Source organism: Rana temporaria, chromosome 1 (genome assembly GCF_905171775.1).
Source record: "Rana temporaria chromosome 1, aRanTem1.1, whole genome shotgun sequence".
Classification (NCBI taxonomy): domain Eukaryota; kingdom Metazoa; phylum Chordata; class Amphibia; order Anura; family Ranidae; genus Rana; species Rana temporaria.
The window spans coordinates 334,003,170-334,027,694 of record NC_053489.1 but is presented as its reverse complement, the minus strand read 5'-3'; the positions used below and the strand labels follow the sequence as shown (position 1 = coordinate 334,027,694).

The following is a 24,525-nucleotide window of genomic DNA, read 5'->3' as shown; positions in this document are numbered from 1 at the left end:
ATCAAGTTAAGGTTGATGTTTGACCGAACGCCTTACCTCGCCGGCACGACTGACTTCAATCCTTACAACGGTTGGGATGGCGTTAATGTATGCTTCAAGCGTTTGGAAGCCCATATCCTTAAATGGAATATATTCTCCAGTAAGGGATTTATATTCATTTTGTAGTCGAGGAAAAGGCACGCCATTTTTGTTCGACTGCAAGACAGCCCGCAGTGTCTTTGCTACAAGATCTTTGTCAGACTCCAACATGTTGCTGTAAGGCAAAAAAAAAGAAAAAACAAACACACATTAAAAAGGATATCTTAAGGTTCGTGTTGTTTTTTTTACCCAAACACTTAAAGGACCGAGACCATTTTTCTCTTAAAATATTTTTTTTGCTACAAAATTACTAAGAACCCCAAACACATTTTTCTCTCAAAAATTCCCCTTTAAGAGCATTGGGCGGGAAGTGACGTTTGACGTTGCTTCCGCCAGTCAATGCTATGGAGCATCTTCCCCTCAATTGGTAGCCAGGAGAGAGGACCCGATAGTCTCCGGTAAGTGATCTCCCAGCGAATCCATCGCAGAGACTACTTTTACCTGAAAGAGGACCGCCCGCTGAAGAGGATACCAGGGTTTTGGCAGCCATATAAAAAACACACACAAACACACATTATAATATATATATAAAAAATATTTCTTCTCAATTGCTTGGTAACACAGATTGCTAAATCAGCCAATCACATGGCAGCAACTCAATGCATTTAGGCATTTCCACAGACGTGGTGAAGACGACTTGCTGAAGTTCAAATCGAGCATCAGAATGGGTAAGAAAGGGCATTTAAAATGGTTGTAAACCCACCAACTTAAAAAAAAAAAAAAAAAATCCTGCAAGACAAAAGGCATAATGAGCTAGTATGCATAGAATTCTAGCTTATTATGAATTGCTTACCTTAGATCAAAGCCCCCCGCAGTGGTCCTCGTACACCGCTCTGGCCGGCGACATGGCTCTCAAGGTTACTTCCGCTGTGAATTCCCCACAAATGCGCGGGAGCCGCCGGTAACGGCACACTAACTGAAGCAATGGCACGTACGTGCCATTGCTTCAGCGCGCATGCGTCGATGACGTCGGCACATGCCGATACAGGGGATATCTCCTAAACTTGTCCAGGTTTAGGAGATATCCGGGGTAGCTACAGGTAAGCCTTATCGGCTTAACTGTAGTAAAAAGTGGTTGTAAAGGGTTTACACCCCCTTTAAGTGACTTTGAACATGGCATGGTTGTTGGTGCCAGACAGGCTGGTCTGAGTATTTAAAAAAACTGCCGATCTACTAGGATTTTCACACATCACCATCTCTAGGGTTTACAGAGAATGGTCCGAAAAAGAGAAAATTGCAGTGAGGCAGTTATGTGAACGAAAATGCCTTGTTGATGTCAGAGGAGAATGGGCAGACTGGTTCGGGACGATCGAAAGGCAACAGTAACTCAAATAACCACTCGTTTTAACCAAGGTATGCAGAATACCGAATCTGGAAACGCAACATATTGAACGTTGAAGTGGTTGGGCTACAGCAGGCGAAGACCACACCAGGTGCCACTCCTTTCAGCTAAGAACAGGAAAGCAAGGCTACAATTCACATAGGCTCACCAAAATAGAAGATTGGAAAAACGTTGCCTAGTCTGATGAGTCTCCATTTCAGCTGTGACATTCAGGTGGTAGGGTCAGAATTTGGCATAAACAACATGAAAGTATGAATCCATCCTGCCTTGTATCAACAGTTCATGCTGGTGGTGGTAGTGGTGTAATGGTGTGGGGGGATATTTTCTTGGCACACTTTGGACCCCTTACTACCAATTGAGCATTGTTTAACCACCACGGCCTACCTCAGTATAGTTGTTGACCATGTCCATTCCTTTATGACAGGGATATGAAAACCTCAGGCTGTGGTGAAACTAAAACTCCTATGAGACATTGCAAAACCCTGACAATCAGAGGCTCGACTCTTATGCCGCGTACACAAGGTCGTTTTTTGGCATGAAAAAAATGTTATTTTTTCATCATGAAAAAAAACGACGTTTTTCCAACTTCATCATTAAACGACGTTGCCCATACACGATCGTTTTGGAAAAATGATGAACAAAGCGCGGTGACGTACAACACGTACGACGGAACTCTAAAGGGGAAGTTCTATTCGCCTTTGGCCTGCTTTTAGCCGATTCCTTGTTAGCAAAAGACGATTCGCGCTTTTTTGTCCGTTACAGCGTGATGAATGTGCTTACTCCATTATGAATGGTAGTTTTACCTGAACGAGCGCTCCCGTCTCATAACTTGCTTCTGGGCATGCGCGGGTTTAAAACGTTGTTTTTGCCCAAAAACGATGTGAAGCCCACACACAATCATTTTAAATGACATTTTAAAAAATGACGTTTTTTTTCATGCCGAAAAACGACCGTGTGTACGCGGCATCAGAGGCAGAGGCATGATGGGATTTGTAGATTCATCACAGCTGGAGGGCCGAGGTTTCCTACCCCCTGCTTTATAACTACATTGTACCCAACATTGTACCTGTACTCTCTGGAAGATAAAGCACAGAAAATCACAACACCATGATAGATTTATATTTATTACTTTAACATTTAGGGAGGGAAATAGCGGTTGTCCTGAAAGGCTCTTAGAAATACCGTCACCGGTAAGTCTTTCTCAACTCGCCTTTCAGGACAACCTTGGAGAGGATAAACAAGTAACTTACCCTAGGGTGGGACTACTGCCTGCAGTACCTTTCTGCCAAAGGCTTGATCTGCAGCAGACAATAGGTCCAAGTGTCTTAGGAACGTTGAGTAGTTGGACCAAGTGGCAGCCTTGCAAATCTGCTCGGGTGTCGCACCGGCCCTTTCAGCCCAGGAGACTGCAGTTGATCTTGTTGAGTGTGCCACAATACCTGAGAGAGGCACAACTCCTTTGGCTTTATAGGCTTCTGTAATTGCAAGTTTAAGCCATCTTCCTAGTGTACTTTTGGAAGCTTTTTCCCCTTTACGGGGACCTGAAAATGTTATGAAAAGAGCATTTGATTTCCTGAATTCTCTGGTGACTGAAAGAAACTGCAACAGACACCTTTTCACATCTAAAGTATGAAATGCTTCTTCTCCAGCGTTCGAAGGGTTTGAAGAAAAAGTGGGTAAAACTATTTCCTGTGACCGATGGAATTTTGACGACACTTTTGGAAGAAAGGCCGGATCCGTCTGCAGGATCACTCTGAAAAAATTCTTAGAAAAAGGTTCAGTAATGGCCAAAGCTTGGAGCTCGCTAACCCGTCCTGCTGAAGTAATGGCCACCAAAAAAACTGTTTTAAGAAATACATTTTTCAAAGAAGCATCTTCTAAAGGTTCAAACGGAGCTCCCGTTAATCCTTGTAAAACAACTGATGAGTCCCAACTGGGAAAACTTTTGAGGGTCACTGGTCTATTTCGAGCTAGTGCACTAAAAAAATAAAATAAAAAAAATAAAATAAAAAAAAGCTAGAAATCAAGGGTTCCCTGGACAGAGTTTTTTCAAAATAAACAGAAAGAGCCGCTACCTGCGTTTTTAAAGGTACTGGCTGCAAGTCCCTTCTCCATTCCCTCATGGAGAAATTCTAGAACTGAAATCACACTCTTGGTTTGAAAAACTTTGGAAGAACACCAGGAATTATATTTCTTCCATATTTTTAGGTAAATAGATCTCGTTACCTCCTTCCTACTGGACAGTAGAGTTCTTACTACTTTGTCGGACAAACCTTTGTTTTTTAGGATGTCTTCAGAAACCAAGCGCTTAGGTGTAACCTGTGTTTCTGGATGACACACAGATCCCTGTGTTAGAAGGTCCTTCCTGGACGGTAATTTCTACTGAGGTTTTACGGCCAGATTTAATACGGTTGCGAACCAAGGCCTTTTTGGCCAAAAGGGAGTAATCAGCATTAGGCTTGTTTTTTCTTCCCTGAATTTCCTTAGGACCAGCAGAATTAGGGGAAAGGGGCGAAAGCGTAGCACAGCTGGTAATCCCAAGGATGGGCTAGAGCATCTATGCCTATCGCCTGATCCTCTCTGTGGAGAGAAAAGAACTCCTTGACCTTTGAATTTTGTTGACTGGCAAAAAGGTCCACTTGAGGATGCCCCCACTCCTTGGAGATCATGTTGAATATCTCCTGATTCAGGCTCCATTCTGCTTCTACTACTTTCCTTCTGCTCAGAAGGTCTGCCAACAGATTTTGAGACCCCTTTAGGTGAATCGCTGACAAAGAGGTCACGTTTTGCTCCGCCCAGGACAATAACTGGTTGGCTAGTTCCATCAACCCTTGGCTCCTGGTCCCGCCTTGTTTGGTCACATAGGCTACTGCTGTAGTGTTGTCTGATAAGATTTGTACAGGACGACCCCTCAGCAAGTGTTGAAAGGCCAGGAGACCCATAAAAATGGCTTTTAGTTCTCGCCAATTTGATGACCTCCTTGCCTCCACTTTGGACCAAGACCCCTGAGCGGTTTGCCCGTTCAGGTGAGCTCCCCATCCCCACGAACTTGCGTCTGTTGTCAGGCGCTTGTCCGAGGGAGGAACCCATGAGAGACCCTTCGTCAGATTGGAAGGATCTCTCCACCACCAGAGGGACCGTTTTACTCTTGATGTTGGTTTGAAATGTTTTTCCAGCGATTCCTGGTGAGACCACACCTGTAGGATGTTCCTCTGTAGGGGTCTGGAATGTAATCTAGCCCATTGGACGGCAGGAATCGAAGCCGTGAGCTGGCCTAGAACTGCCATGGCTGTCCGTATTGACAGAGATTCGCCCGGATCTGACTCACTGCGGTAATGACTTTCTCTACCTTTTCCTGAGGGAGAAACACCTTCTGGATGACTGAATTGATGGTGTAACCGAGAAACCTTGTCTCCTGTGCAGGGTCTAGGTTTGACTTTTCCAGATTCAATAGCCACCCTAGGCTCGAGAGGAGACTGGGACACCTGGAGATTTGCCACCAGTTGATCTTTTGAATCAGCGAAAAACAGGAGGTTGTCCAAATATGGAACAACCGAGACCCCCCTCAGCTTCAGAGGTTCCAAGTAGGGGTGCAACGGATCGTCACCGATCCGTGATCCGAACGGGTCACCCGGTTCGGATCGGCACACCACGCGATCTGCGGAGCGCTCCGGAGCCTCGGCCGTAGGAAAGTCCCCGGCTTCGGCCTAGCTCCGGAGCGGCGGCCATCTTGCTCCACCCCCATGTGCTTGTCAGAGCCCAGCGTGACACGCCTCCCCACCTCAGCGCGCAGACAGTGCGGGATCATCCACCGGCAGCTACAGGAAAGGTGAGGCTGAGAGGATCATTGAGGCGGGCGGTGTATAGTTACAATGCGCTCCTCTGTCCAGAAGTAGGTACGCTGGGTGTGTATTGAGGACGGTCACTCTATTTGTGTCCAGCGCTCCCATGTCATGTGGTGAGCGGCCTGCACTATGTGGCGCCATACTCAGGCTCGTCTGAACTCCGTCTTTATGTGCTAGACGGAGGAGCTGTGATTAATCTGCTATGGGCAATGATGACCTTCCCCAGTGTGCTGCGAGTGTAGTGTCTCTTCTGAGAATAAGCCCGAGAGAGAGGATACTGCAATCACCCGCCAACCAAGGGAGCTCAGAATGATAGGAGGCAGATCACCGGGAACTGTGTGTCCATCAACCCTGACATCTGGGAGCATCCCTGCAGAGGAGATCAATGTGTCATCTGTACGAGGATATACCCAACCCCCCCCCCTTTCTATACAAGAAACCCCCCCTCCCTGTGCGATTGAGGATGGATATGCCACCTGCTTTTTTTTCCCTGTGTGCTCTGTACAAAGGCCCTTTTTTGCTGATCCGAAAATGATCCTATCCGTGACTCCTGATCCGAGGATCGATCCGATCCGTGTTTTTTGATCCGTTGCACCCCTAGTTCCAAGGCTCCCGCCATCACTTTTGTTAAAATCCTGGGGGATGATGAAAGGCCAAATGGCAGAGCCCTGAATTGTAGATGCCAAACTGAAGTCCCTAGATTCATTGCCAGTCGAAAAAAACCTTTGGGAGGCCTGGGCTATTGATACATGTAGGTAAGTATCTCTTAGATCCAGAGAAGCCATAAAGCAGTTCGGTGTTAACAGTTTCGTTATGGAGTGGATAGTGTCCATGCGGAAGTGCTTGTACCTTATGGACTTGTTCAGGATTTTGAGGTTCAGAATTAGGCAAAATTTGCCTGAGGGCTTTTATACAAAAAAAAAAAAATGTGGGGGTAAAACCCTTCTCCCTCCTGTTGTTTTGGGACCTGAATAATCACTTCCTGTTGTATCAGATCCTTTAACAAGCTCATCATAGCGGAAGCTTTTTCCTGATCCCTTGGCAGGGCTGTAACATAAAACCTACATGGAGGGCATTCTGAGAACTCCAGGTTGTACCCTTGTGCAATAATGTTTTTTACAAAGGGACTTTTGGCCAATTGGTTCCATTGAAAAAAGAAAGCGGATAATCTTCCCCCCACTGGAGTCAGATTGTCATTTGTCTTTTGGGGTTTGATTTGAGAGGCATTTGAAAATAATTCCTCCTCTTCCCCTACCCTTTTGTGGAACCCAGCGCTTTTTGTTCTCCTCTCTACTTTTGTAGGTTTGCTGAAAAGCACGAAAATTCTTTATAACAGGTTCTTTCTTTTTGGCAGGGAAGGCCTTCTTTTTGTCGGCTGTTCTGTCCAGAACTTTTTCTAGATCTGGCCCAAAAAGTAAATCCCCTGAAAAGGGTAAACCGCAGAGTTTGACTTTAGAGGCCGTGTCTCCTGTCCAGGTTTTAAGCCAGACTGCACGCCTGGCTGAATTTACTAAGGCAGAAGATCTAGCTGCCATCTTGATTGATTCAGCAGATGCGTCAGCCATGTACCTGATTGATTTTAAAATCAGGGGAAAAGATTCCAATAAATCTTTTCTTGGTGTGCCTGCTTCTACATGGCTCATCAGTTTTTCCACCCAGCACTCTAAGTTTCTTGCCACCACTGTGGAAGCCATAGCTGGTTTAAGACTGTGTGACGTAGAATCCCAAGCCTTTTTTAGCAGGGAGTCTGCCCTTTTAGCCATGGCGTCCTTTAATACCCCCATGTCCTCAAACGCAAGATCCGTGCATCGTGACACCTGAGAGAAAGCCGTATCTACTCGTGGCTTCTTATTCCAGACTTCCGAATCCTTATCCTCAAAGAGGAATCTCTTTCTTAGGCTTTTAGAAAAGAAAGGACCTCTTTCCGGATCTTTCCACTCTTTTTTAATTTGATCCGATACTACTTTGTGGACTGGGAACACTTTATATGTTTGGATTCATCCAGCCCCTGGTACATTTTGTCGTGAAGAGACAATTGTACCTTTTCTTCCTGAATTTCAAGTGTAGTATAAATTGCACTCAGCAGATTGTCCACTTCATCTAAAGAGACTTTGTATCTGGAACTTCTGCTATCCTCTTCCTCCTCATCTGAATCTCTGATTGAGCGAAGAGTACTAGTCCCTTCATCCCCTGAATCTCCAAACTCTGACCTAGAGGTGGAGGCTTTTGGGCTGGGTGATGATTGCTGGGGTTCAGATTGTACTGCTGGACTGTGAACCAACATGGTTTTTACTGAACTCAGAGAACTTGTGAGTTCTCGCACCGAGGAAAACAAATCCTTATATTGCTGGGACGTCTCTTCCTCCACCAGCAACCTGATACAGGTTCTGCACATTGCCTTCTGCCACGTATCCCTAAAAGGGTTCTTGCAGGAAGGACACTTCCTTTGAGTTCGTGTTTTTTTTATTTTCAGTTTTTCTTGAAGCGACATAAAGAGGAGAGATGTCCCACAAAAAAAAAAAAAAAAAAAAATCATTAAGAAGAAAAAACCACAACCAACCAAAGGAAAACACCAGAAAAAACAATCACCACCACAAGTGCAGACTGACAGGGACCGAGAAAGTTTAACTCTGACCCTGCAGCACAGGCTCCTTAAGGAGGACAATCACATAACACATTAAGTCCATGAGGTAAAGAACAAAGGGCACCATTGTACCCCTCTTACCTGGACCTGAGCGGTGTCTGGGGCGCCTGTCTCCCCCATCGCTGTCGATCCCTCCTCCATCATAGCAGGTAAAGTAGCTGGGACCATCTGATTTTTAAATTTCCCGGGTCCGGCGTCATCAGCGATGGCCAGAACCGGAAGACGTCGCTCTATAGGCCTGTCCTCTAGCCTCTGCGTTCCAGGCGGTGTGGACCAAGCGCCGCCACACCCCTACAGGAAGCCGCACAACTGTGCGTGACATCACCCGCCTGCCAGGACCCGGAACCGCCATGCGGAGACTGCTACCGCAGCGACACACCTCCCGGCCACCTGAGCCTAAACCCACAGATCCCGGGCTCTATCGCGCTGACCTCCTGCAGAGCCTTGGCTGCCACTGAGCATGGAAAGGCTGAGGACTCCGGAACACCCCCTATTCGCCACAGGGGGGCTGGGATGGCCGCTGCACACCAGGCAGACACTACAGAGAAAAACAAAAAAAGGTAAGCCCACTTCTCTCCTCTTGGAGAGAGCGCAGCTCCTCTGGCCCACAACATGTACTTCCACCATGGCGGAGGAAACACAATAACTGAGGCCATGGTGGAAGAGGAGGGTTTTAACCACTTCCATACAGGGCACTTACGCACCTTCCCGCCCAAGCCAATTTTCAGCTTTCAGCACTGTCGCACTTTGAATGGCAATTGCGCGATCATGCTACACTGTACCCAAACAAAATTGGCGTCCTTTTTTCCCCAGAAATAGAGCTTTCTTTTGGTGGTATTTGATCACCTCTGCGATTTTTTTTTTTTGCGCAACTAAAAAAAGACTGAAAATTTTGAAAAAAAATTACGTTTATTTTTTTGGGTTAATTTTTTTGTAAATAAGTACGTTTTCTCTTTCAATTATGGGCACCGATGAGGTGGCACTGATGGGCATCGATGAGGTAGTACTGACGGGCACAGATGAGGTGGCACTGATTGGCGGCGCTGGTATGCGGCACTGATGGGCACACATAGGCGGCACTGATAGGCACACATAGGCGTCACTCATGGGCGGCACAGATGGGCACTCATGGGCGGCACAGATGGGCACTCATGGGCACTGTGGGGTGGCACTGATTTACCCATGTTGCCAATCAGTGCCCATTTGTGGGCACGGATTGGCATCTTTTTTTTTTTTAATGCTTTTTTTTTTTTTTTGCCCTTCCCTGGTGGTCCAGTGTGGCGATCCGAGGGGGGGCTGCGCTGATAAACAATCAGCGCGAACCCCCCCTGTCAGGAGAGCCGCCGATCGGCTCGCGTCTGTCAGACGCGAGTGAGGAAGAGCCATCAACGGCTCTTCCTGTTTACATCGTGATCAGCCACGGTTGGACACGGCTGATCACGTGGTAAAGAGTCTCCGTGAGAGACTCTTTACCTTGATCGGTGTTGCGGGGTGTCAGACTGACACCCTGCAACAACAATCGCCGCGATGTGCGCCACCGGGGGCGCGCAGCGGCTCAGAATCCTGAGGACGTCATATGACGTCCAGTCAGAATTCTACAACCACTTTGCCGACGTAATATGTCATTGGCGGGTGGCAAGTGGTTAAAGGATTAGCATGCGTTTCCTAATGAAGAGGCGGAGCTGCGCGCTCTCCAAGGTTGTCCTGAAAGGCGAGTTGAGAAAATGCACCATGTCACAAAGTTCAAATCATCTCACCACAGTGGGAAAGGGACTTACAAACCGCATTTACTGCTCCCCAAAAAGAACGCATACTCTTCTTCACGCATAAGTCATCACTTTCTAGCAAATATCAGGAAATTTCCTACAAATTGACCACACGCTGGTACCGCACTCAGTCTGTTTTGGCCAAAATATTTCCCAATCAATCTGACCGTTGCTGTCGTGAGCAACACCCTGGCACTATTCTCCACATTTTTTTTGGGAGTGCCCCAAACTACAATCTGGTAACTAGTCCTCCGACTCATTCACAAATTCGTAAACATTTCCCTAACCAACAACGACGCTGCCGCGGTGCTCCTAAACCTCACTCCCATGTCAAAAAAGCGTTGCCGATATTTAGCAGATCTGCATCAGCAGAGTGTGGAGAAGGAAGGAGGAACATGGGGTTCCCCCTCCCTTCTCCACACTGTCTGCAGAGCATTGCCGTGTGTGTGAAACACTAAGGAGATAGAGAATGGAGCTGTCGGACTGATGTCGGGGTGGGCGGGACCCGGGGTGGGCGGGACTCAGCTGTCCAACACCAGCCAATGGGATGAGATCATTGGCTGGATAGCTGCCCACATCACGATAAATCTGAGCTCCTCTCTCTCTCTCCTCTCAGTTTCATAGCACATAATGTAGCTGATAATGTGTGAAACTCTCTCTCCATACAGTTTCACATGGTGCTGCAGAGAGAGAGGAGCTCAGATTCATCGTGATATTGGAGGTGGGCGGGACCCGGGGTGACAGCTGAGTCCCGCCCCCCCCGGGCCCCCCCCCCCCCCATTATGTGCTGTGAAACCTGCTAGTGCCATCTGCTAATGCCAACCAGCCAGTGCCACCTGCCAATGCCATCCAGTGCCACCTGCCAATGCCATCCAGTGCCACCTGCCAATGCCATCCAGTGCCACCTGCCAGTGGCAACGCCATCCAGTGCCACCTGCCAGTGCCATCTGCCAGTGCCACCTGCCAGTGCCATCCAGTGCCACCTGCCAGTGCCATCCAGTGCCAACTAGTGCCACCTGCCAACTAGTGCCACCTGCCAGTGCCAACTAGTGCCATCCAGTGCCAGCTGCCAAGGCCATCCAGTGCCACCTACCAGTGCCAACTATTGCCATCCACTTCCACCTGCCAATTAGTGCCACCTGCCAGTGCCATCTGCCAGTGCTAACTATTGCCAATTAGTGCCACCTGCCAGTACCAACCAGTTTCACCTGCCAATGCCACCCAGTGCCACATGCCAATTAGTGCCACCTGCCAGTGCCATTCAGTGCCACCTGCCAATCAGTGCCATCTGCTATTGCCAATTGGTTCCATCCAGTGCAACCTGCCAAAAAATAAAAATCGGCCTAAAATATCGGCCGCAAAAATCGGCATCATATCGGCCATCGGCCGCCCCAAATTCTAAATATCGGTATCGGCCAGAGAAAAACCCATATCGGTCGACCTCTAGATTCCACCCGCAATTTTATTTTTTTAAAGTCAGCAGCTACTAAACACTGTAGCTGCTGACTTTTAATAAGGACACTTACCTGTCCTAGTCGCCCGCGATGTCGGTCCCAGAGACGGCGATCGCTGGGTCCTGGCGCCTCCATCCTTACCAAGGGAAACAGGTAGTGAAGCCTCATAGGAGCCCAAGCAGAATGTCTCCAACACCACTGCAGCATTAGAATCATCTGCAATCAGCCAGTTATAAGCATGCGTTAGCATGGCTGCTAAAATATATTTGTAGAGATCAGGACATGCTGTTGCCAGGGCCGCTGCATTAATGCCAGTTTAAACCTCGGTGGCTGCGAGCCCCAGAAAGGAGTTTAGACTAGAATTAATGAGCTGAAAGTACTTAAGGATCCATAAAAGGAGAGTGTCCAAGAAGGCAACAGTTTTATTCTGAAAAAATAATCTATCCCACTAGGTATAAGGGGCGATTGGCTCAAGATTTCAATTTAAATATTTTGTAACAAGGGGATTAGGTTTAGAGTGCAATAGTCAGATGGAGCAGGGGGAAATCATAGTTCCCAGATACCTAAACCTGTCTGTCCACTCTAAGGCTGCATTCACACCTTCGCATATTTACTTCTGACGCCCGACGCTCGTGCCGCTGGAGGGGTCATTTTACATTCTTGTCTATGGAGATGGTTCATATCGCACGCCGAAACGCCTGCCACCTGAAAACAAGTCCCTGACCCTTTTTTTCAGGCGGCTTTCGGCGTTCGGCATAGACATCAATGTAAAATGTTTTGTAAAAAAAAAAAAAAAGGTTAAAACGTCTCGTTTTGTCGCGGCAAATCGCGGTACAATACGCCGCTATTTGTCGAGGCAAAATACGCCGCGTTATAGTGTGAATGCAGCCTACGGGGAGAATAGGGTCAGCCAGATGACTTTCAAAGATGAATAATCAGAAAAACATGAAAGAATATGCAAAGTCTCATTAACCTCCCCTGGCGGTATGATTATGTCAGATTTTTGATGCTGAAAGCGGTACAATTGTTTTGCATGGAAATTTGGCGTTTTATATTGTAGGCCTGTAATTCTTAGAAATAACTCACTTAAATCTGTCCAAACAAGAGTCTAGTAGACATCTCGGGTATGATAACGAATGAAAACACAAAATCATTAAATTATAATATAAAAAATATAATAAAAATTGTTCAATAATGTAATCAAAAACACTGAAATTTGCTCAGTTACAGAATTGTCGCTGTCATTACTTTCAGGGTTTGAAGACAAATTTCCCCACAAATCGCTATCGCTCAATTCCACAAGTGATTCTAATTTATTATCGCTGTTTTCTAGCTGCTCTAAAAGCACTTTTGACATAAAGGGACACTTATTGGTGGTTATGGACAATCTCCAGTTTCCAGGCAGAAAGAACAGTATATCTATATATATATAAAACTCAACGTGTGTGTGTGTGTATGTATGTATGTATGTTCCAGCATCACGTCCAAACGGCTAAAGATATTAACATGAAACTTGGCACACATGTTACTTATATGTCAGCAACAAACATAGGATAGGTGGTTTAACCCTTACCCACCCCCATTTGCCATGGTCAGGGTTTTCCTTTAAAGTCCCATTCAACTCTATGGGAAATACATGTTACTTCATAACTTCCAAACGGCTGTAGATATTTCGATAACACTTGGTCACATGTTACTTATATGTCCACTTAAACTATAGGATAGGTAATTTATCCCTTAACCACCCCCATTTGTGAGGGTCGGGGTTTTTGTTTAAAGTCCCATGCAAATCAATGGGAAATGTATGTTCCCACATAACTTCTGTACGCCTGGAGATATTTCAATAATACCTGGTACACATATTACTTATATGCCAAATAAAAATATATGACAGTTAAATTAACCCTTACCTACACCCTTATATAAAAGATGGGTATATTTATATTACTATGATTTTCCTCCCAAAAAGGTTAAGATAGGAAGACCGGGCAACGCTGGGTATTCAGCTAGTATTATATAAAACTGCATGCAGGACACTGGACAGACCACTAGGGACAAAGGGGATGTGTAATTATTTTATACAGTACTGTAATCTAAGATTACAGTGTACTCTATGTATTGTGCGTTTTTAATTCTTTTGAATTTGGCGCGGAACTCCATCCCCGTACGTCGCAACTCTTGGGAACGGAGCTCGGCATTGTGAATCAAGCAGAGGAGGAGACAGCTCAGACACAGTGGGGAGACAAATCGCATAATCCAGGGGACCAGGAAAGCAACTTTGCCTGGATACTGCGATGTAATCCCGAGTCTGGCTCGGGGTTACTGCTTATGGTAGTAAAAACTTGAGGCCGAGCCAGACTCTGGAATACCGCCAAGAAGGTTAAGCGCCTAGAAACTCCCAGACACGCTAGGGCTAGAGTTGAGCGGACACCTGGATGTTCAGGTTCAGCGGGTTCGGCCGAACTTCGGAAAAAAATCCGGGTTCGGGACCCGAACTTGACCCCGAACCCCATTGAAGTCAATGGGGACCCGGACTTTTGACTACTAAAATGTGTCTAAAAAAACTAATGGAAAGGGCTAGAGGGCTGCAAATGGCAGCAAAATGTCGGGAAGAGCATGGCAAGTACAGGCATACCCCACTTTTAAGTACACAGTGGGACCAGAGCATGTATGTAAAACGAAAATGTACTTAAAGTGAAACAATACCTTTTTTCACTTCTAGGGTGTAGTGGGGGGTCAGGGACTGTAGTGGGGGTGTCAGGAGCTGTAGTTGAGGTCTCAGGGGCTGTAGTGGAGGTGTCAGGGGCACACTGGAACAGGGCGGGCTATGCTCTCAGAGCTTCAGCTCCTTCTACTGCGGCTGCAAAATGTCTGTACAGTACCTGTAAGGCACTTTACATACACTCACGGGTATGTCCTTACTCGCGAGTGTATGTAAAGTGAGTGTACTTAAAGCAGGGTATGCCTGTATTCTGCAAACAAATGTGGATAGGGAAATAACTTAAAATAACATAAAAATAAACTTAGAACTGTCCATGCACGAAGTGTCATTTCTGAAAGGAAAAAAAGTCATTTAAAACCGGCTTTGCGGCTATAATGAATTGTCGGCTTCGGCAATTCAGAGAGGATTCATTCATTAAAAAAAAAAAAAATAGCGTGGGGGTCCCCCCAAATTCAATTACCAGGCCCTTCAGGTCTGGTATGGATATTAACCACTTCCCGACCTCCGCATGTAAATGTACGTCCACAATATGGCACGTACAGGCACATGGGCGTTAATGTACGTCCTTGCCTATTAGCGGGTGGGGGGTCCGATCGAGACCCCCCCCCCCCCCCGCTACATGCGGCGGTCGGGTTCGCTCGGGGAGCGATCCGGGACGACGGCGCGGCTATTTGTTTATAGCCGCCCCGTCGCGATCGCTCCCCGGAGCTGAAGAACGGGGAGAGCCGTATGTAAACACGGCTTCCCCATGCTTCACTATGGCGGCGCATCGATCGTGTCATTCCCTTTATAGGGGAGACGCAATAGATGACGTCAGTCCTACAGCCACACCCCCCTACAGTTGTAAACACACACTAGGTGCACCCTAACTCCTACAGCGCCACCTGTGGTTAACTCCCAAACTGCAACTGTCATTTTCACAATAAAGAATGCAATTTAAATGCATTTTTTGCTGTGAAAATGACAATGGTCCCAAAAATGTGTCAAAATTGTCCGAAGTGTCCGCCATAATGTCGCAGTCACGAAAAAAATTGCTGATCGCCGCCATTAGTAGTAAAAAAAAAAAAAATTAATAAAAATGCAATAAAACTATCCCCTATTTTGTAAACGCTATAGATTTTGCGCAAACCAATCGATAAACGCTTATTGCGATTTTTTTTACTAAAAATAGGTCGAAGAATACGTATCGGCCTAAACTGAGGGAAAAAAATGTTTTTATATATGTTTTTGGGGGATATTTATTATAGCAAAAAGTAAAAAATATTGCATTTTTTTCAAAATTGTCGCTCTATTTTTGTTTATAGCGCAAAAACTAAAAACAGCAGATGTGATCAAATACCACCAAAAGAAAGCTCTATTTGTGGGGAAAAAAGGACGCCAATTTTGTTTGGGAGCCACGTCGCACGACCGCGCAATTGTCTGTTAAAGCGACGCAGTCCCGAACTGTAAAAACACCTTGGGTCTTTAGGCTGCATATTGGTCCGGGGCTTAAGTGGTTAAGGCGAACCCCACCGTCAAAAAATTAAAATAAAAAATTAAGACGTGGGGTTCCCCCAAATATCCATTCCAGACCCTTCAGGTCTGGTGTGGATTTTAAGGGGAACTCCACCCCAAATTTAAAAAATGTTAAAAGGGGTCTTCCAGATTCTGATAAGCCCCCCGCCCGCAGACCCCCACAACCACCGGGCAAGGGTTGTGGGGATGAGGCCCTTGTCCCCATCAACATGGGGACATCCTCCCCATGTTGAGGGCATGTGGCCTGGTACGGTTCAGGAGAGGGGGGCCGCACTCTGCCCCCCCCCTCTTTTCTGCGGCTGGCCAGGTTAACGTGCTCGGATAAGGGTCTGGTGTGGATTTTGGGGGGAACTCCACGCCATTTGTTTTTTAAATTTGGGGTGGAGTTCCCCTTAAAATCCACACCAGACCTGAAGGGTCTGGAATGGATATTTGGGGGGAACCCCACGTCATTTTTTTTAAATTGACGGCAGGGTTCCCCTTAATATCCATACCAGACCTGAAGGGCCTGGTAATTGAATTTGGGGGTACCCCCACGCTTTTTTTATTTTTTTTATGAATGAATCCTCTCTGAATTGCCGAAGCCGACAATTCATTATAGCCGCAAAGCCGGTTTTAAATGACTTTTTTTCCTTTCAGAAATGACACTTTGTGCAGTGCCATTACATAGCTGAACCCCGAACCCGAACTTTCAGCAAATTATTCGGGTTCGGGTTCCAAAAAAAAAAAAAATTCGGTACGAACCCCGAACTTTACAGTCCGGGTTCGCTCAACCCTAGCTAGGGATAGTGCCAGATAAACAGCCATAGTAATCTGGCAATTCCCACAGTATTCAAGCGGGATCGGATGCCTTGGATCCCATACTAGAGGGACCAAGGCAGATCATTAACCAGTACTGTGTTATTTAATTATAATAACAATAATATATATACCTAAACTGATGAACACATTTTTTTATATTCTTCTACATATTTTAGCAAAAAAAAAAAAAAACACATGCAATAGGTGTATATTGATTTGCGCAAGAGTTATTGCATCTGCAAACTACAGGATAGATGTAGGGACTTACTTATTTTTGTTATTGTTTTTACTGGTAATAGCGGCGATCTGCGATTTTTAACAGGACTGCGACATTTCAGCAGACAAATCTGACCCCAAATTACACTTTTTGGGACGAGCGACATTACTACATTGATTAGTGCTATAAAAATGCACTGATCAATGTAAAAATGATACCAGCAGGGAAGGGGTTAACACTAGGGGGCGATCAAGGAGTTAAAGGAATAATAAAAAGGAGTTAAAGGTCTAATAAAAAAACGAACCTTTAGCCCTGGTTCACACTGGGTACGATTTGGAACGATTTGAGATGCGATTTGACATGTCAAATCGGCGGCAATTGTCGGCAATGGCACTGTCCTAATCAGTGCGACGCCGCATCTGCGATTTCAAAAAGTAGTTCCTGTACTACTTTTTGCGATTTCGGGCCGCGATTTACATTAAATTGCGGCCGAAATCGCGGCAAAATCGCAGCCGCGAAATCGCGGTAAAATCGCGCATTTTTTCCGCGATTTTGAATTCGCAGCAGTGTGAACCTAGGCTTGGTGTAGGGTTTGACAAATTTCCTTGGAATCTAGGAGCCAGCTAAAAAAGTTAAGAGCCAGAAAACGCACCCCGTCCCGACGAGCTTGCGTGCAGAAGCGAACACATACGTGAGCAGCGTCCGCATATGTAAACGGTGTTCAAACCACACGTGATGTATCGCCGCGATTGGTAGAGTGAGAGCAATAATTCTAGCCCTAGACCACCTCTGTAACTCAAAACATGCAACCTGTAAATTTTTTTTAAACGTCGCCTATGAAGATTTTAAAGGGTAAAAGTTTGTCGGCATTCCATGAGCGGACGCAATTTTGAAGCGTGACATGTTGGGTATGAATTTACTCGGCGTAACATTATCTTTCATAATATTAAAAAAAAAAATGGGGATAACTTTACTGTTGTCTTATTTTTTAATTAAAAAAAAAGTGTAATTTTTTCCCAAAAAAGTGCGCTTGTAAGACCGCTGCGCAAATACGGCGTGACAGAAAGTATTGCGACGATCTCCATTTTATTCTCTAGGGTGTTAGGATAAAAAATATATATAATGTTTGGGGGTTCTAATTAGAGGGAAGAAGATGGCAGTGAAAATTGTGAAAAATTACATTAGAATTGCTGCTTAACTTGTAATACCAACGGCCACCGCCAGCTCACACAAGGAAGAGCTGGGAACTTCACAAAAAAAAATATCTCATTTTTTTTGCCCACCTTCCAAGCCAAGGATGCTATTTCTAGTCGCCATGGCGACCGGGATTTGTCGAGCCCTGCTTTAGTGTTCCTTTAAGTGTGTCCTAGGGTGTGATTTTAACTGTTAGGGGGTGTGGCTACGAGTGACACATCACTGATCGCTCACCCCGATGAGAGGGAGCAGACGATCAGTGATAGTGTCACTAGGCAGAATGGGGAGATGCTTGTTTACACTGGCCTCTCTCCGTTCTGCAGCTCTGTGACCCGATCGCAGGACACTGGCGGACATCGAGTCCGCGGGTATGGTCACGGAGCTCGTAGTAGGGGCGCGCGCCCGCATGGCGGGAATGTCAAAGTGACGTAAATATACATTACTTTGCCCAGCCGTGCCATTCTGCCTACATATATGTACAGGAGCCAGTCGTTAAATGGTTAACTCACTCCCACCCAGTACAGTTACAGTGTTTAACTGACATCAACAGTGATACTAATCAGTTCCTCCCTCCCCCAGCGTCAGTTAATGTCAGATTAACTGCTGCACTATCGTAGTCCCATTATAACAGGGGTCTCAAACTGGCGGCCCTCCAGCTGTTGCAGAACTACTTGTTCTCCGCCATTAGCAGCCCAAAACAAACATCACATCCATACACAACTTTTATTACACACACAGTATAGTTTGTAGGCAATATAACTTTCACACAAACTGAATACAGTAAAACCTTGGATTGAGAGAGTTTTGCAGCACAAGCAAACTTTATTTTATAATTCTTGACTTGATAAACAAAGTAGCATCAAGTCACATCGGAGTATAAATGCGCCTCCAAGTGAAGCGATATGATTACATTTAATGAAGGTACAACATTTAGCAAGTCACATGGTTGATGATTAAACAGGCACATCCAAGTATGCAGGGATCCAAGGTAAAGCTGTTCACATAGACCGCCCTCCTCACCGCCATCAACATCCTCCCTTCCACTCTGCGCTTCAAGCCTCGCTTTCAGATCCCTCTACTGCAGGGTAGTCTTTCCAGTCATGATTGCCGACTGACAGCGGTGAGTGGCGGTGGTGCGGAGATTGGTTTATGTGGACATCTTTACCCCGGATCCCTGCATACTTAGATGTGCCTCTTTTAATCATCAACCATGTGAGAGTTGCTAAATGTTGTACCTTCATTAAATGTAACCATATTGCTACACTTAGAGGCGCCTCGCTTCTCTTTTATACTCTGTGGCTCCTGCTGGATTTTGCTTCCAATCCCCTTGTGGAGGTTTCCAATTGTGGATGGGCATTTTATGGTTACACAACCCTGCTATAATCTTTTTATAGGGATTATAAACTGAAGGACCTATGAATAAATGGTTGTGGAACGAATCATCCGAGTTTCCATTATTTCTTATAGGGAAATTTGCTTTGATAGACAAGTGCTTTGGATTACAAGCATGCTTCTGGAACGAATTTATGCTTGCAATCCAAGGTTTAAAGGGGTGGTTCACCCTAAAAACTACTTTTTCTTATTCCACTGCCCCCCCACATTACAATCCGATTAACCACTTCTCTACTTTGGGTGTTTTTCAGATTTGGTGTTTACAAGACTAAAACATTTTTTTTGTTGCTAGAAAATTACTTAAAACCCACAAACATTATATATTTATTTTTTTCTAATACCCTAGAGAATAAAATGGGGATCATTGCAATACTTTTTGTCACACCATATTTGCGCAGCGGTCCTACAAGCGCACTTTTTTTGGAAAAAAATCACTTTTTTTAATTAAAAAATAAGACAGCAATAAATTTGGCCCAATTTTTTTATATATTGTGAAAGATAATGTTACGCCGAGTAAAATGGTACCCAACATGTCACGCTTACAAATTGCGCCCGCTCGTGGCATGGCGTCAAACTTTTACCCTTAAAAATCTCGATAGGCGACGTTTAAAAAATTCTATAGGTTGCATTTTTTGAGTTACAGAGTAGGCCTAGGGCTATAATTATTGCTCTCGCTCTAACGATCGCGGCGATACCTCACTTGTGTCGTTTGAACACCGTTTTCATATGCAGGCGCTACTCACGTATGCGTTCGCTTCTGCGCACGAGCTCGTCGGGACAGGGCGCTTTAAATATATTTTTTTTTTTTTTCTTATTTATTTTTATTTATTTTATTATTTTTTACACTGGAAAAAAAAAATGATCACTTTTATTCCTATTACAAGGAATGTAAACATCCCTTGTAATAGAAAAAAGCATGACAGGTCCTCTTAAATATGAGATCTGGGGTCAAAAAGACCTCAGATCTCATATTTACACTAAAATGCAAAAAAAAAAAAAAAAAAAAAAAAAAAAAAAAAAAATGGAAAATGTCATTTTTTCAAATGACAAAAAAAAAAATGTTTCTTTAAGAGGCTGGGCGGGACTGACGTTTTGACGTCACTTCCGCCCAGCCGAGCTATGGGGACGGGCGAAGGAGATTTTTCCTTCAGTCTCGTCCCCGCTCAGCTCCCGAACGGTCGCGATCTCCTCCGCTGCTACCGACGGCTCCGGTAAGCGGCGGAGGGCGCGGGAGAGCGGGGGGCCCCTCTCCCGCCACCGATAACGGCGATCTTGCAGCGAATCCGCCGCGGAGACCGCCGTTATCGTTACCAGAACCGCTGACAGTAAGGATAGATACCTCGGTTGTGGCAGCAGCTGCTGCCGTTACCGAGATATGTATCTTTAAAGTTAGGCCGTATATAGTCGTACAGCGGTCTGGAAGTGGTTAAGGCTCTTATTATTTTTTTCATGCTGTACATACCTTAGTACAGCATATTCACCCGTGCATCCGGGATGCGAGTACCGCGGGAGTGGGCGTTCCTCACATGCTGGTGATTGACGTTTTGCCCAAAAACGAGCTCCCCCCCGTCGCGTAAGCCGCGTCACGGTTGGCGAAAGGAGCCAAACGGCGAGTCAGCGCTATACTGCGCATGCGCATCGCCATTCGGCTCCTTTCGCCAATCGTGACGCGGCTTACGCGACGGGAGGGGAGCTCGTTTTTGGGCAAAACGTCAATCACCAGCATGTGAGGAACGCCCACTCCCGCGGGACTCGCAACCCGGATGCACGGGTGAATATGCTGTACTAAGGTATGTACAGCATGAAAAAAAATAATAAGAGCCTTAATCGGATTGTAATGTGGGGGGCCAGTGTAATAAGAAAAAGTAGTTTTTAGGGTGAACCACCCCTTTAAGACCCCCGCCCCCCAGACATACACAGTAATGGGGGTTCTCTCCTTGTGACCCACACTCTAATCAATCAGCAAGTAGGAAAATCACACGTGATGAATGAATCAAGGGGAAGTGGAATCACACCTGATGAATCAATCAATCTTGATGAGAGGGAAGCATTCCTGCACACCTGTACATCCCCGCCCCCTATGTAATCCCCATATACACAGAAGGCTTTCAATAGATGATGTCGGAAAAATGTCATGACTCCATTCCTGTCACACACACCTAAGCTGCGCCATAAAGGGACACACACATACCGGGGAGGTACCGGGCCCGCCTCAGCTTACTCACCCGTATGTCGGCGCCTCTCCTCTCCGGGCAGGTCACGTACGCTGAATAAAAAGGCCCTTGTCTGCCTGTCCCTGCAGCGTGTAATGCCGACCTGCCAGGGCTGAAGGCTTCTCCTATGACCGAGCAGGGAGAAGGCTGTTCTGTTCGGTTGGCCGCCCCTCCCTTCTCCTATCGGTTTCGTTTCTCTGTTCTCTCCCAAACGCAGCTCGTCCACCTTCTCACTTTCGCCTTCCCGCTCCTGACTCCGCCTCTTCGCCCGGACACGCCCACTATTCCGCCTGTGTTACATGGCACCTCCCACTTGTCACTGCTTTGTGCTCGCCTCACTCCATCTGATGGGTTTCTCGTGTTCAGTTGGGTTTACATGAAATCTAATAGTCACCATGCACATCAGCATTGCAATATGACAGTAAACAATCATTCTTTTTGACAATCAGTTACTTAAAGCGGACCTTCAGTCATTTTTTCATCTTTCCATCTTTTAAAGCGGAGGTCCCGCGAAAAAAAATATATTAAAAGCCAGCAGCTACAAATGCTGCAGCTGCTGACTTTTAATAAATGGACACTTACCTGTCCAGCGCGCCCGCAATGTTGGTAGCAGAAGACGAGCAATCGCTCGTCTCTCTGCTGCCCCCGCTGCCATCCTCAGTGAGGGAATGCGGCTTCACTGCCCAGTTCCCTACTGCGCAGCGCTTTCCCATCGGTCCCCGCTGTCTCCTGGGACCAGTGTGTTTCCCAGAAGGCAGCGAGGGGGGGGGGGGCAGGAAGTGGCGTGACTCCCACGGGAGTCTGTGCACCGCACGGAAGTGGGTGCAAATACTGGTCTTACACAGGTATCTGCACCCCCCTCCCACTGGAAGGTGCCAAATGTGACACCAGAGGGGGGAGGGTTCCGAAAAGCAGAAGTTCAATTTTTGGGTGATACTCCGCTTTAAATAATCTGCCCTTGTTGTTGTAACTTTGGATAATAAAACTTTTTTTTTCTGCCAGTAAGTAACTTATACAGCCCATGTCCTCATGCTCAGCTCTCTGGTGAGAGACTGTCAGGGAAAGGGGGGTGAGTCATAAGTGGGCCAATGAGAGCTGCAGGGCTCCAGAGATGGAGGTGTGCCTCTGTGTGTCTGTGTAAATCCAGGAACTGAACAGGCAGCAGATTCAGCTGCCCACAGTTAAAATGTTTGCAGCCAGATTTAGTGGAGGGAGATTTCTGCAGCATATTTGGCAAGTACAGAATCACAGTATATATAAAATAATATGAAAAGTGGTTGGAGGGAAGCTTCAGAATGGCAAAGATGTTTTTATCACAAATTATGTGAGCAGACTGCAGTTCCTCTTTAAACTGGATGTAAACCCTCACATATACCCAGTGAGGCCTCAGATGATACACAGCGATGAAACAAATCTCTCTATATAAGTTTTACTTGTATATCGGCTGTCTTTAGCTTTATATACTATTTAGAAAGTGCATGTCCTGTTAGAATTTTCTCTTCCTGATTCACCTGTGGGTGTGGATTCTTACTATACACTGTGAGACAGCTGATTGGAGGAAAGGCCCCCCTCCACATAGGCAGAGACTTGCAGAGCTGTGCTGTGAATAGACCAGCTCTCTGCTAATCTATTTATAGCACACACCTTGACACAAAATTCAACTTGGTTTTAACACAGTTGTCAGAGAACTTGTCATAAGTTATCATGCTGATAACAAAAAACGGAGCAGGAGAAAGACACGGGACTCAGGGCTTTGAAGAGAGATAAAAAAACACTGCAGATATATGTGCCCAAAGAAAATTTCATGAATCGGATTTACATCCACTTAAAAATGTTCTTTCATATTGTAAGTGCTGCATGTCTGCTGCCCACAACTTCCTGGATTCCCAGCATGCTTTGCAGCTCCTCCCCTGCTGTTTATTTTCAAGTTCTAAAGCTGTCCCGTACGTGGATCACAATTGGTCTACCTGCCAAATTTTAATCCATTCATGGATCAATTGATTTCTCATAAACTGGCTTGTTGATAAATCTTTTGCATGGATTCAATCCACTGCAGCGCTTGTAAGCAGCTGTCAGTGATAGGGCAGTCTAGTGCTGCAAGAGCAAGTGGTAAAGTAATCGTATGTATTCACACTGCAGTTGAGTTGTTATGTTTATGTATGTACTTATGTTAACACTATTTACCTCTAGAGTGTCTCCAACACCATTTTGGAGGAGCCCTGTGTCCTGATAGGCTGCACGAGATCTCAAGAGATTTGGGCGGCCATTTTGGGGTGGTTTCTTTATATAGGAAAGCTCAGGCACGTTTTAGGCAGAACACGTGTGGATGTAGATAGGGACAGAGACCCTGCTTGTTAGGGAGAGTGTTCCGGCCTGTGAGGGATAGTTCAGGGGTCCTACGGAGTCCTGCAGTGGTAACCTTGGTCGGATGAAAGACTCCCAGCTGCTACGGGTAACGTGTTTCCAGCCTCTTCCAAAACGCATTGTGTGCTGGGGTATATAATGTACCATTAAGTGGGAAGTGCCTGTGATACTCAGAAATCCACATAGCTTAGAACAACAGTATCTGTACTGCATATTTGTGCCTCCATGCCTGGAGAGGTAAAGACTGTTACTACTACCGCCTCTCGGTAATAAACGTTACCTTGCCGCACCCCATCCCCGCTTACACGCTGATCATTCTAACAGTTGGGGAGTCCTGCTATCAGAGAACAATGACACAGCGAGGAGCATTCCGGTACGTCTTTTGAAAGTCTAAGGCTGGGATCACACTGCCGCATTGAGAAACTCATAGCAGGAGTCCGGTGCGTCCCCGTTCATCGTTTCAGGTCCAATTTCAGTCTGAATTTTTGCCTTATTTTCGGACCTGAAATGGACCAGAAGACGCACAGGACTCCTGTGCAATTCACACCGAAGACGCTCCAGAGATGTGTGAATCTACTCCATAAAGAGCCAGTCACAATCACCTGACATGCAAATTGGATGTGGAGAAATTTACATCCAATTTGCAATAGTGTGAACCCAGCCTAAAGGTTTAGCGCTGAGCAGTGTGGGGTGTACCAACATGGCTCCGCCACCTTCTTACTGCTGGCATCCAGCTTCTTTCAAAATGTAACATCAAAAGAGCATCAGAGGTGTCAATATACTATATTTATTTATATATATGTAGCGCCCTGCTTTAAATTTAGTGGGGGTCTGAGCTGTTATTTGGCTCAGACCAGAATGATTAAGGGCAATTTAGCCTCTGTTTCAGCCATGGCTGTGCTGGGAGTATCCACCATT

General features: G+C 45.9%; 1 protein-coding gene across 2 annotated transcripts in view; it reads right to left on the bottom strand.

The window, feature by feature from the left end:
* Window positions 1-21,535, bottom strand: part of TDRD7 (tudor domain containing 7) — a 165,111-nt gene extending 143,576 nt beyond the window's left edge. For both annotated transcript variants that reach the window (XM_040361045.1, XM_040361050.1), the window contains exons 1-2: window positions 21,256-21,535; window positions 37-253 (exon numbers count right to left, since the gene is read on the bottom strand). In XM_040361045.1, coding sequence (XP_040216979.1) covers window positions 37-249 — 213 coding nt within the window. In that variant the 5' untranslated portion in view covers window positions 250-253; window positions 21,256-21,535. The remainder of the gene's footprint in view (window positions 1-36; window positions 254-21,255) is intronic.
* Window positions 21,536-24,525: the final 2,990 nt, after the last annotated feature.